We start from the raw sequence: 14,075 nt of genomic DNA on the forward strand, positions 1-14,075 counted from the left end.
TTGAAACTTGGTTGTATCTAGATTAAATTTTCAGTGGGAATTCGGCCTCTGGGTCATAGTCCTGGTATCCCTTGGAGGTCTCCCATCCAAATGCTTCTCAGGGTCAACCCTATGTAGCTTCTGAGATCTGACAAGATCAGGCTAGCCTGGGTAATCCAATCTGAACAGGCACCCCATAATACCATCTTTATAGCATTGAAGAGGGGGAAAAAGAACTTTTGCGATCCATGTTTTTATTTATATATTTATATACATTTCTATCCTGTCCTATACCTGAAAGTCTCAGGATGGGTTACAACATAAGGCATAAAGTGTATGCAATAAAATTATAAAATGTACACAATAAAACCTGTTTAAAATTCCTATTGAAGTCATGAAATTTCCCAAGGAGGAAACTATGTCTTCAGCCAAAGGCCAGGGTAAATAGGTGCATCTTTACCAGTTTTCTAAATGCATATAGAGAAGATGCTTCATGAGCCTCAGGGGGAGATTGTTCCACAGTCTGGGTGCCACCACTGAAAAACCCTACCTTGGGTCTTCACCTTATTTACCACTGAAGATGGAGGTACCATGAGAAGGGCTTCATCTGCTGATCTTAGGGCAGAGACAGGTCAATATGGGAGAAAGCATTCTTTAGATATTTGGGCAGTGCTGCAGGGGGAGGAAATGGCGTCCGGGCACTGCTCCTTGTGCCCCCTGTGGTGCCCCACCCCCATTTACCTTAGTTCAGCTGGCTGCTCTTTACAACTGGCTGAACTCCAGGTGGCTCCAGGCTTCTGCCAGGCCTGGTGGGGTGGGTGAAGGGGGAGGGGTGTGGGGGATGATTTTCCACCCCCCACGAGACCCCAATGGCACACCCCAGGGTGCGGTGCTCCCCACCTTGTGGCAGCTACACCACTGTATTTGGGGCCCAAGCCATTTAAGGTTTTATAAGTCAGAGATAATACCTTGAATTGGGCTCAATAGCAAACTGGCAGCAAGTACAGTTCTTCTAAGACCAGCATGACGGAAATCACTGATGATGGAAAGAAAACCCTGCCAAATTTTCTCTGCTGAATATCTTACAGGATTATAATTTGGGCTATGAGTGGCCTGTTCCAAGTTTGAATTCGTATCTACACAGATTGGTTAGACTAATCACTAGCTAGCTATTTTATAACATGGGCAAATATTCTACAGTTCAGCAGCTAATGCATTTTTGGTGCAAACTTTCAGGTTGATGAAGCTGCACTCTTAAAACGTTACCGGCAAGGATGGCTCATGGAAATCACAAATAGTTTGGATCACTGTATTGTTCGGCTCAGGTACTAATCAATAAATCTGTTCAACAGTTTTTCCACTAATTTTAAATCCCACTAAATTGCTTTTGGAGGGCTTTCTGCATTGTGGAAGGTTATAACCAAATATAGGCATTTGGACAAAATACATTTTTCTCCCTTCCCACAGACCAGGATTTTGCACCTTGGTTTAATCCAATTCATAAGCAAGAAACAAGTCAATATGATTCTTTTACAATTATCTTACAGTGAAATGTAAGAAGTAGTTGAACGTATCCAGCAATTACTCATATTTTTCCCATGGTGTAAAGAACTTGCCTGCACAGAAGTAATATGTGAATGAATTCTTTGGCCTCAGATTGGGGCAATCAATCTACCGTAAACAACCACGACCTTTAAAAATCACATAGCATAAATAGCTAGAATTGTCTGCCTGTGTGTTTTTATACCAAAGCCTGTGACATCTGTCACGTCTTGTAAGGTTTAATGTATTAACAAAATTGCAACTGAATTTTTGGAATTTGAATTTTAAGATCTTCAAAGTCTCCTTAGCTCTGCTGATGCCAACGATCTGACCTGCCTGCTACATTAATGATAACTACAGTAGAGATGCTGTAACGTCTATGACTGAATGACATCAAAGACGATCAGCCAATGACCTCAAGAGAGGCACAGCAGGTAGAGAGGTCAGAAGTCGAGGAGGAGATTGCAAAATGAGAGTAGGAAAGAACAAGGAGAGGATTAGAGCTTGTTGCTTGTGGGTTGAGAGTATGCTGATGCTGCAGTGATGCCATAGCAATAATCAGTTGCTGCAATAGTTTATAAAAAATTTTATTCTGAGCAAAAATTATCTTATCTGCTACGAATTCTGAGATATAATTTTTTTTAAAAAAATCTGATTTCTTTCTACTTTACACAGAAAAGCCAGGAAGGATAAAATGGCCCTTAGTTTGGGATATCATGGGAATGTGGTAGATCTTTGGTAAGTGACTGCAACTGATCTGTGATTTTCTTGACAATGATGCACTAATAAAGAATTATTAAGAAGTTCAATGTGTTGTGTGCAGACCTTGGGGCATCACCTCTAACCTGTAATTCTCTTACCTATATCTGTGTGTATGAGAAAGGGAGAGAGAGAGAGAAAAAAAAGTACCATTGTGTCAAATGCCAGTGAACCATAATGTCTACTTCATTTCCTTTAATACCTACACTAATTATCCAACAAAGGATAATTAGTGCTCAGCAAAGATTGCTCAGCAAAGGTTGACGCCTTCCTCCAACCTGAGGAGCCTTCTTCCAAATTAAGGGGCTCTTCCACGTTGAACTTTGCAAAGCCTGGTAGTGAGGTACAGGATCACTATATTTTGCTTTGCCTGATCCAGTCAAATTTAATCATGTTTAAATCTCATTAATTTCACGGGAGAGTGAGGCATGTACCCCTGAAATCATTCCATACAGTCAGGGGCATTGTGTGTGTGTGTGTGTGGGGGGGGGTCAGGGGGTTCTTGCTCTGGGTGCCAGGTTCTTGAGAATAACCTGGTTGCCTCCCCAGCAAAAAAATCACTATGGTACCTTTAAAATGCACAGAATTTCTATCTGAGACATTGTATGTAGGAGTTGCATGGCAGCCTCGAGCACTACCAGTTGGGGCGCTGCCTGTAGGAAAGGAGGTTATCTCCTAGAATGTAAACACCTGAGGGTGGTTAATGGCAATGACTAATAACAAGCACCAGCTGTGGGCTAGAGAGAGCAGATAACTGATCAGGACAACAAGGCTTCTTGAAATTATGATCCAGTCTCTCTTGATTACCTGAGGAGACTTCCTTGGTTCCTGAATAAAAAGGCTATTGGACTTTCTTAACATCTTGTAGCCGGGAGCTTTCTTGTCTTGTTTTATTTGTCTGGAGGAGGAAACTCCTACAGAGGAGATTATTTCTTTGGAAGCCTGGAAGAAAGCCTGCTGGAGAAGTTGGCAGGCCACTTGTTATCTGGCATGCAAAGCTACCGAAAGGCCAGAACAACATCACAGGCTCATACAGACATGCTGAGAATGGCAAACATTGGGGGTGGGGACAAGGCCAGAGAGGATGAGCTCTTTTTCTGGCCGGCCTCAGCACCATGACTCACCTTGGATGGAAGAAAGTTAGCTGCATTTTAAAGGCACTGTTCCTGTAAAATTCAGCTAACTTTCTCCCATCCAAGTCTCTCCAAGATCACCCCCCACACACACACTCTGGGGGTGGAGACAAGGCCAGGAAGGCCTTGTCCCCACCCTCCCTGGCCTTGACCCCACCCTCAGTGTCTTCCTGGCCTTAGCATGCCTCAGATAGAAGTTAGGTGCATTTTAAAGTCATTATAGGAATTTTTTTTTTGCAAGGCAGTGGTAGCGGCGGGCACAGCTATGGGGAGGCGGTGGCAAGGGACGCAACTGTTTGGAGGAGGCCTGGTGCCCAGGGCAAGCTCCAGGTGCTGTTTTTTAAAGCGATCCCCCTACCTGTAGCTTGTTCTTAGCAAATGCATCTTGGGTAATGAGCTTATGCCCACATTCCTCCTCTGGTTTATAACCATTTTCCATATCAAAATCAAGCTAACTGACCTACTGTTGTTCACTTCCTCTTTTTCTGTGGGCAGGGAGAGACTTGTTGATGAATTCAATAAGACTGGAGATCTGTTAGCTGATTTGGGATCTGACCAAACATCCTGCCACAATCCATTCAATGGAGGATACTACCCAGTACAGCTGAACTTTAAAGAAGCTAACCAACTCATGGCCAGAAATGCAGAGGCATTCAAAGTCCTTGTGCAAGAAAGGTACTAAAATAATTTTTCACAGGTTTTGTCACAAGACGCTTGTATGTTGAACGATACTGCCTTAGTTGACTTCAATGAGAGCAGAAGTCTCCTGCAATGTTTATTTTTAAATTGGGGTTTAGGATAGGAGGCTAGTTTTGGAATAGTAAAATCAGAATTGACTCTATGTTCTTGTGAACTCAGTCTGAAGCAAGCATTTAGCAATACAGACACATGAAAGCTGCCTTATACAGAGTCGAAGTATTGGTCTATCAAGATCAGTATTGTCTATTTTATACTCTGTTTCATGTAAAGTAGATTGTAGTAGATTGTTATGTTGGTAGATTGTATATTTCTCTGCCCCAGATCAAAGCATGCTGGACCTTCTTGTTGTAGAATGCTGTGCCTGGGTCCTAGTGCCTATGTAGGCCTGTTCACCACATCTGTTTGAAAGTTTGAAAGTAAAAATACATTTTGACGTAAATGCTCTTGTATCAAAGTACCATTTTCAATAATGCACAAAGTAATGGTTTTGACAAAGGCAGCCTGTAAAAAGGAATGATAATTCTCATATTCGTTCAGGACTATATTCTAATGCAGAATTTTCTCAACTGGTGCACATCAACTGACCAAACTAACATCTTTATGTGAAACAGAGTATAGCAGCCAGGATCTGTCAGGCAGAGGTCTTTCACATCACCTCCCACCTGGTCCCTTTAACTACAAAGCACAAACTCTACCACTGAGTTTCTACCTCTGCATAAAGCTGAGAGAACGCTCTGGAATCAAGAATCAGTCAGCCCATCTCCATTTTTATATGATGTTGACAATACTTACACAAGGAAGAAATTGTGCCCTGAATAGCCCTATCACCAGATCCTGGAAGCTAAGCAGAGTCAACCTTGATTAGTATTTGAATGGGAGGCCACCAAAAAAATACTATGGTCACTACACAGAGGCAGACAGTAACAAATCGTCTTTGAATGTCTCTTTCCTTGAAAACCCTGCATATGATAAGGTTTGGAAAGCTAATAAATGAAAAGCAAGTGGTGGAAGGTGATGAAGCAGGGTCTCATAGAGGAAAGAAATGTGGAAGAACAGCCATGTCAAAACATATGATAGGTATAGTGCATGTCCAGAATGTCCCACATCATGGCCAAAGGCCATCAGTATATGCCATGCCTGTCCCAGATGCAATAAGCCTGTCCTAGATGCAACAACCCACCACATAATTAGTCTAGAACTCTAGATCAGCTGTCATGGCTGTGAGTTATTTGTTTGGAATGCATCAGATAATGAGAAACAGAAAAATCATTTGTTTGCCGTTATATAATAAGTCTATATCATGATGGTCATTTGAAAACCTGGATTCTTGATAGTGCCTGCCAGCCTAACTCACACAACTGGCAAATGTGCCGCTGCTACCTTTCAATACACAGTATTCCTTGACTTGAGCCAAACAACAGTGCTAATTAGTCAGATGCTATGGAGTCACTACATGAAAATGTTCTACATGAAAGTTTTAAGCTCATTTTTTTATTTGTGAAAGCAGGAGAACTGGAAAGGGTGCAAAGTAGTTTAAAAAGGCGGTTTGGGGATTCTGATAGAAAGAACTAGAGTTCAATCAAAGAAATAGAGGCAAATGAAAGACTTTCTAAATTGTATACAAGTCTTTGTGCGAAAAACATTACTGCAGTTGGAAGTGAAAATATATTTGCTGAGGGGGGGGGGGGCAACAGGAAAGTCGCAGTTTCTTCAGTTTCTGTTTAAAATGAAATCAGCAAATGGCTGTGGGGTTTCATTTCTGAGAACACTGCAAATGTTAAGTGATCCAGCTCTATTGATTTTGAACTATAGCCAGTTGTTCGCTTTTCCATTTCGTAATCACCAGAACTAGGAATTACAGAATTAGGCTGTATAGATTAGCAGTAATAGTTCTCTTCCTGTAGCTTGCTCCTGTTAGGTTTCTGTTTCTGAAATGATGGTCTAGGAGTCAGGAGCTGCTCATACTAATTGATACTGTGTGGCTAAAATTAGATGTGACCTCAGCAAACCCATTTGGTTCTATTTGAGCCTGCCCCCATCATGTATAAAGCGTGAAGGGTCTGGCTGGTTTAAAGAGCAAAAGGATGTGAGGATGATGTGAGCTTAACTTTCATCTTTCCTGTGGCAGTCCAAGTATTTTTCTCCCAACAGGACTGACTTTTGCTATTGTCATGAGTCAGACTTCTGGCCATGACGGGCTCATGGAAGAGGAGTCTGAAGCAGAAGAAATAAATCAAATGCCATAGGGTCTAGAAACAGCAGAGGAGGTAAACAAATCACAGCCAAATGAGCTCCCAGTGCAAGCTGAGTCACAGGAGGAAGCAAATGAATCATTAGTACAGAAGAGGCAGAAACAAAGTCAGGAATTAAGCAATAAAAGGAGAAGTGCCCACATTGCAGCTCAATATGAACTGGAAATATCAGCATCAGAAGAGAACTGAGTACAGCTTGAAGTCTCTGTAGAATTCTGGCCTCGTTGGCAAGGGTGTCTTATATAAGCCTCATCCTGGGCTTGGCTTTGTCTAGGTGCAACATGTGCTTGGACTCCTCCTTAGCCACTGCTACCGGTTTGTGCCTTGACCCCTGGACTGTCTGATCTCCACCTATGAACACCACCTGTCTGATCTCCACCTATGAACACCACCTGGACTGTCTGATTTAATTCTTGCAGACATTACCTGAGTGAACCTCTGAGTTGCTCAACCTGTGCAACTACTCCCTGGCTGTCTTGGCTATTCGTTAACCAGTTATGCCCGGACCCCAGCAGTACAGTTTGCACCTAACCCTTATACAGCATTGCAGGAATGCCGTGGAAGCAGCACTTGCTGACCTGGTGACCCAGAATCAGTCACTGGCCACTCAGGTGCAGTTGCTTACAGCCATTGTGGCCATGCTGCAACAGCAGGCAGCCACACACACATGACTCCGGCTGCTCCTATTTCCTCCAAATGCCCTTCAGCCCACCTGATAAATTTGAGGGGCAATGGAAGTGCTCCATATTTTTGTCCATTGCAAAATGTTCATTACTGTCAGAGAAATATATTTTCCCAATGACCAAGTCAAAGTGAGTTTTATGATTAGCCTGCTTAAAGGGAAAGCTGCAAAATGGGCCATGCCCCTGCTGAAAGCCAATGCGGTCAAACTGACCAATTTTGATGCATTTATTGGAAAATTGGATACCACTTTTGGGCAGAGGTGTAGTGCCAACGGGGCGGGTTGAGGCGCGACGCCCTGGGTGGAGCTGTGGTGGAGCTGTGGTGGGGGCATTCCAGGGCAGGGTGGGGCAGGGGCCGGCAGCGCTGTGGCAGGGGTGCAGGGTGTGCACATGTCCCGGATGGAGTTTCCTCTTGCTCCGCCTCTGCTTTGGGGTAATCGCAAAAAGTACACCATGCCAGTCACCACCTGCATTCCATGGAGCAGGGGAAGAGGTTAGTCACTGAGTATCCGGTGAACTTTCAGCTGATAGTCCAAGATATGAACCAGCCCTGGTGGATTAATTTGCAGCCAGCTTGTTAGGTGAGATCTTGGATGAACTAGCTCAGGTAGAGCAGCCACACTTGCTAACTGTCACAGTTATATCTGTTCACAGAAGATTGCCTGGAAGAGGACAGACAAGCTTGCAGTGGGGAGGGGGTGTGTGTCAGCCTCAGGTGTGGGAAGTGCTCTTTGCTCCTGGTCTGCCCTGGAAGATATGGCAAACCCATGCAATTGTGGGGTTCTATGGTCACATTTAATCATGGAAGCAAAAGAGCCACACCGAGTGCCCAACCTCTGTCTTTATTATGAGGACAAAATGCATTTTGATGGTTGGTCGACAGCAGGAGGGAAATTCCCAACCCCCAAGTCAGTGTGGGCCTGGCTCCTTGCAGCAATCACCAATTGCTGAGGCCCTCCTGCTGTCCGAGGGAGCCGTATGCTTCTCCCAGTAAATTTGCTGTGAGCCACAGGCAAATGGCTGCTTGCCCATGCCATGTCAGACTCAGGAGCATCGCAATCCTATGTTCATATGTTGTTTGCACGACAGCACCAAACTCCCCTACAGGGGAAAACAAATCCCATTCCAGTGGAGGTCACTGGCGGTTGCCCCTTGCAATCAAGTCCAGTAGTCCAGGAGACCATCCTACTTAACATGATGATCCAGAACCACTCACAGGAAATAATGTTTGATGTTACTCACATGCCTTGGTTCCTATTGGTGCTGAGCATGTTGTGATTTGTCTGCCCACAGTCCCATTATTGACTGGAAACAGCTAGACCTCCAGTTCAGGAACCCCTGCCTACATCAGCAAATTTCCCCAAGTGTGTCTGGGGTTGTGGATACAGACTCCCTGGCACTTTTGGAAGAGTACTGTGACTACTGGGATGCCTTCAAGGAGAAGGGGGCTGAAACACTACCTCCACATTGCCCCTATGACTGTGGGATTGAGTTGCTGCCGCATCTCCCTTTACTGGTCAAAATTCTGTACTCACTGAAAGAACCAGAATGCCAAGCCTTGAGCGAATTTCTGGACAAAAGTTTACAAGGGTTTTTTATTAGACTTTCCACTTCCCCAACGTCAAGTCCTGTGTTGTTTGTTAATAAAAAATGTGGTGAGTTACACCTGTGTAATGGTTACAGAGCCTTAAATAAAATCACAATTAGAGTTGCTGGAACCCAGATAAAGGCAACCAGATAATCAATTTAGACCTAAGAGGGGCCTGCAAGCTGGTCAGAATTAAAGAGGGAGATGAATGGAACTAGATATGGCCAGCATGAGAATCTGGTCATGCTGTTCAACTTGTGTAACACATCTGCCATTTTTCAATAGTTTATTTTTTTATAATAGTTTTTATTGGATTTTTACATTTTGAATTTTTACATCTAAGAACTATACAAACTAATGCACAAGAAGCAGAAGAAGATAAAGAAGTGGCGATCCAGCCACCCTAGTCTACATCCAGAAAATAGATAGGAATAAAGATAAAATTAGCAAACATAAAAATTTATACCTATATACAACTAATAGACCTCTGCCTAAGAACACTGCCTGTCTTGACCCCTGGACTGCCTGACTTGCAATGTATTGTCAAAGGCTTTCACAGCTGGATTCAACTGGTTGTGGTGGGTTTTCCGGGCTGTGTGGCCGTGGTCTGATGGATCTTGTTCACTGGACACAGTGTGTAACAGACTTCCCTCTGTGATAACCTCTGAAGATGCCAGCCACAGATGCAGGTGAAATGTTAGGAACAAGATCCACCAGACCACGGCCACACAGCCTGGAAAACCCACCACAACCACCTGCCTGACTTGCCTTTGTGGATATTACCTGTCCGAACCTCTGAACTGCTCAACTTGTACAACCACTTCCTGGCTGCCTTGGCCATCTGTTAGCTAGTTGTGCCCAGACCCCAGCAGCACAGGTATCCTGGGGGGGGGGAAGGAAGGGCTATTGAAGGGCAAATGCTCAGCAGGTCCTCTCACTTTTGCTTGCCTTATTTCCTGTTCTGTACATGATAGGAAGATGGTTTAAATAAATCATTCTGCATTATTGTTTCAAGTTTTAGCAAGGCATTTGAGGGTTCAGCTTGGGAATAGAAAATGATACTCATTTATTGATGTTTTTATTCATTTATGAGATTTCCCATATATACAGTATTTGATATCTTCACCTCATCACAACAATGTAATATTAGCCTGAGAAATAGCCCAAGGTCACCCCCCCCCCATTTGTTTCCTAGGTGAAGCCTAATCTAGACATAATAGTACACAAATGGTTGATGGTGAAACTTGCAGCCCCATGATTTCTCCTAGCCCTGGCAACAGTCATTAGTACACAGCACATCATGGGATATCACTTTGCTGACAATTCTTTCATCTCCACAAGCACCTAAGTGCAATAGAACTGTGGAGGGTTGGGTGAAATTTGATGATGGGAGGGCATAACACAATGCATTTAGTATTACTGGATATTATGTAGGAAGGATGATGAAGGGGAGAATATGTATCCTGACCAGTGATTTGAACAAATGTGAGCCATGGCAGGGAGATAATTGGGGGGGGGGGGCAGTTTCCCCCTGCAAATAGCATTTCCCTTGGGGGCAGATTCTTTTCTAAAATGATGATTTGGTATCAAGGACTGCTGCAGGAAGGTGATTCTCTCTGACACACATTGAAAATCTCCCACATTTATCCAGTTAGCTCCCTCTCGCTCATCTGACATTAAGGTAGAAATTGTTTTGGTAGCTTCCATCCATGCCAACATTGCTTCTTCAAATCATTTCCTTCTTTCTAGTTAACAATTATGGATATCCAGCTTGGTCTGTTACTGTCACATGAAAAGTGTGCTCTACACTTGAAGAACCAACATATGAGTTCCAGGGTAAAAAGGGATTACTTGAGTGTGTTGTATTTATGGTTCCCAACATAGCACAATAAATCTCCCAGTGAAGAAAAGATGGAAGGGAGGTAGATTTTTTTTAACCAGCAAGGAATTTTATTATCCTGAGATACAGACTAAAGAAGGGGAGCAGAATGGTAGTTGTAAGATATACCCTGTTCCACATAAAGACCTAAGTGAATTGTAACTTCATCCACCATTTTCTCCTGCCCCTCCTCCATGTGCTCTACTCACCAACCCCATTCATCACAGCCTGGTCCAGACTAAATGACATGGGGGGCATGGAGCATGGGCGGGGGGGGAGGAAATGGCAGATGAAATTACAATTTTACTTAGGTCTTTATGTGAAACGGTACATATTTTACAACTACCATTGTGCTCCCTTATTCGGTGACTATAGTACAGTCGTAGTTTATGCACGGCAATCCAATTAAAAACATTCATTCTATAATTCTTCAGTTTGAGAAGACAAGTGGCTGCTATCAACAAGCTGTCTGATCAAGGAATGTTTTTTTGGGATTATGGAAATGCTTTTCTTCTAGAAGCCCAGAGAGCTGGTGAGTAGATATTTTGTTTTGATGCAAAAATAAGGGAAGTCTGACATTTAGTTGGAAATCACAGATAATCTGCTCCTATGTAGATTACTTCATATTTCCAAAGTTCCTAAGTGAAAGGTAAGCCGTCCTCTGAGCAGACTAAAACTTTTATATGGTGTAAAACAACAACACACTCAGGGGAAACCATATGTGGGCTTCATGTTCATTCCCATCTGAAAATGTTTTCTTTGTTAGAATTTTATTTGTGAAGTGGTTCTAACCTTTTCCCCACACCTTTTTCTCAGCCACTGCAGAACTATGCTATCCAAAGGCAGATACTGCTTTAAGTACCTAATCTAGTGAAAGAATGGAGTATAGCTTATTCTTGATCTATTTGGGCATGGAGAATGTAATAGCTCATAGGCATGTACAGGAGGATCAATCAATCTGATATTTATGTGTTTCCTTTTTTTGCATTTTTAATTGTAAGTAAAAACAATTATTAAATATTTCATCCATTAAAAAGACTCATCCGATTTAACAAACGCAGATATCAGCCTTTCTTAATGCAAAATATCATTTTACGAATATTTAAGATACAAACAATCAACAAATTGTAACTTATACTAATGTCCACAGCCGGTCTTTTATTAAGCTTAAGGAAGAGAAATTGTGATCATCTAGGGGGGGAAAAGGCTCGAATATAATTTTAAAAAATCTGTTTCACATGCTCATTTAATTCTGTTCTGATATATAACAAAATGGCACCAAGTCTCAATATGTTTTCCTATGCCCAACTTCCCCTGTGCCACATTTTCATGTATGATAAGATTTTTTTTTCCATATGTCATGCCATATGTTATGGGTCCATGTCTGTATTTTGGACAACTTTTCTGGGCTTGTTTCCAGGCTTGTGCCAATAGCAGTCTCATTGCTGTATTTAAGTTTTTAATTGTATGTTTCATTTTATATTCTGGATGGGAAAATACTTAAAAGAGCGACCCTGAGATCACACAGCACTCTCATTCTTAGAATGCCATTTAGTGCCCTAAATATTGCAAGCCAATGACTTTGTACTACTGGGCACTGCCACCAGATATGTAAAGTGGACCCTGTACTCCTACTACAATGCCAGCATAAGCTGGAAGTTGGCCAGAGAAATACCTTTTTTTTTTGGCTACTGGCCTCCCCTAATTTCCCACTTGCTTCTTTGCCCGTGGCCAACGCTACTCTGAGCGCGAGCGATTTCCGCCCTGGGGTCGTGTTCCCCATTGAGCGCGGGGCAGTCAGAAGGTGCCGTTTTCTTCAGCGTCAGAAATGGCGCGTGCTGAAGGGACATTAGAGCGCAGAGTCAGGGCGGCTGCGTTGTCGCCGCCTGGACTCGTGGGGAGCACCGCTGGACCACGCGCTATTGGGGGGCAGTAGTGCGCAGCAAACGGTAGGTGGGGAAAGGGCCTCTGTCTGGAATAGTGTACCACATTCAAATGATTTGCAGTGTATTTTCCATTATTCCTATGTAATCTCTGATAAAATCAGCAACTCTTGTAAGCCCCAAATTAATTGATCCATACCTCAAAGTTACTGGATCTATAAGTTTCTATAAACTCAGTATGATGCATAACCGACATATTAAGTGAAGGTTATAGCCCCAGTTTTATTTTGGACCAGTGCCACAACAGAGTTAAGGTTCCTCAGATAGCCTTGGTTCTGGGATCAACACAATGTGTTTTGTCCTGAATCCAACTATTGAAGCGACTATGTATTCCAAGTTGTTCAATTTCTCAAACAACTTTAGTTTCATACTGCTTAAGTCAGTTAGTGAGTATCACCAGTCTTGTGGCACAGTTAAATATCCTAATCAAAAAGGCAGCCAAGAGCCAATCATCATTTGCCCCTGGCCCATTGCACCATCGTAGCACAAATAAAACGTTTTCAGGAAGGAGAAAAAAAATTGGGGTGAAGTTCTACACAGTTTTTTCCACCAAATGTTTAGAAAACATTTTATCTATGCTCAAAATGGGTTATTCTGAAAAGTAAAACTAGCGACTTTCCCCCCGCTATTTTAAAAATGTTTCCTACTTACTGTGTGGAAGCAGGAAAGATTTTTGCAGATTGAATGTAAAGCTTTCACTTTCATTTTCTCAGATTGAATGGTAGTATAAAAGGAGGCTTTCTTTCTTACTGAATAACCAGAGTTCTTTTGAAGGTGCTGATGTTGGGAAAGAAGGAGCCAACAAAGGAGAATTCCGACACCCATCTTATGTTCAACACATTATGGGGTAAGCAGGGGGAAGTGGAACATGGAACAGCAAATGTTGCATTTTAAAAATGAAACATTTTGTGCTTGTACTTTGAGAGGGAATTAGGAAAGAAAGGATGGAACTTCTAAATGAGCTGCAAAGTCTGAAATGACTTTTTTTCTGGTCACATCTGTTAGTCCATATGTGATTTGATGCTTAAGTGTATAAGTAATTCATAAGAAAGCCTGTTAATTATGTACTGGATTCTAGACTGTAGCAGGTATCCTATCTTTGGGGAAGTTAGTCATGCTTATCTTTCACTCATGCGGGTACACATACATATGCAGGCATGAAGGAGATTTATGAAAGGCATTCTAATAATAGGAAAGTACTGTGAGAACCAGCCACAAGAAATGAAACACAATGGGCCCACTTTGTCCCACATATATTTTTGGGGATTTGAGAGAAGATAGTCAAGTGAATTGAAGAGCCATAAAATACTGGACAGTCATGGAAACATCTCCAACACCCTGATTTTTTTATTTCCTGACATTCTCATTGCAAACTACATCATCAAACAAGTGATTTAGAAAGGTAGTGTCTCAACAAGCCCAAAATGATTGCCAAAAGTTGTGGACTTAAGCACATGTATGTTGGAGACAGATCCACTGAAATCCGTCACAGCTAATTACTTTAAGTGTGATTAGGACTGCTGTGAAAAGCTCAGGCGAATATAACACAGCAACTACAAACTATCCGTGTCTAGGCGTGCAGGGTTTGGCAACCAGTGCTTCAGGGACCAACCCTATC

At 42.6% G+C, this 14,075-nt stretch overlaps 1 protein-coding gene across 1 annotated transcript in view; it reads left to right on the forward strand.

The window, feature by feature from the left end:
• UROC1 (urocanate hydratase 1) overlaps positions 1-14,075 on the forward strand; it is a 57,653-nt gene that overhangs the window by 18,038 nt on the left and 25,540 nt on the right. The window contains exons 9-13 of the mRNA XM_048490505.1: positions 1,216-1,304; positions 2,197-2,259; positions 3,909-4,088; positions 10,949-11,046; positions 13,232-13,304. Coding sequence (XP_048346462.1) covers positions 1,216-1,304; positions 2,197-2,259; positions 3,909-4,088; positions 10,949-11,046; positions 13,232-13,304 — 503 coding nt within the window. The remainder of the gene's footprint in view (positions 1-1,215; positions 1,305-2,196; positions 2,260-3,908; positions 4,089-10,948; positions 11,047-13,231; positions 13,305-14,075) is intronic.

Source organism: Sphaerodactylus townsendi, linkage group LG03, assembly GCF_021028975.2.
Source record: "Sphaerodactylus townsendi isolate TG3544 linkage group LG03, MPM_Stown_v2.3, whole genome shotgun sequence".
NCBI lineage: Eukaryota > Metazoa > Chordata > Lepidosauria > Squamata > Sphaerodactylidae > Sphaerodactylus > Sphaerodactylus townsendi.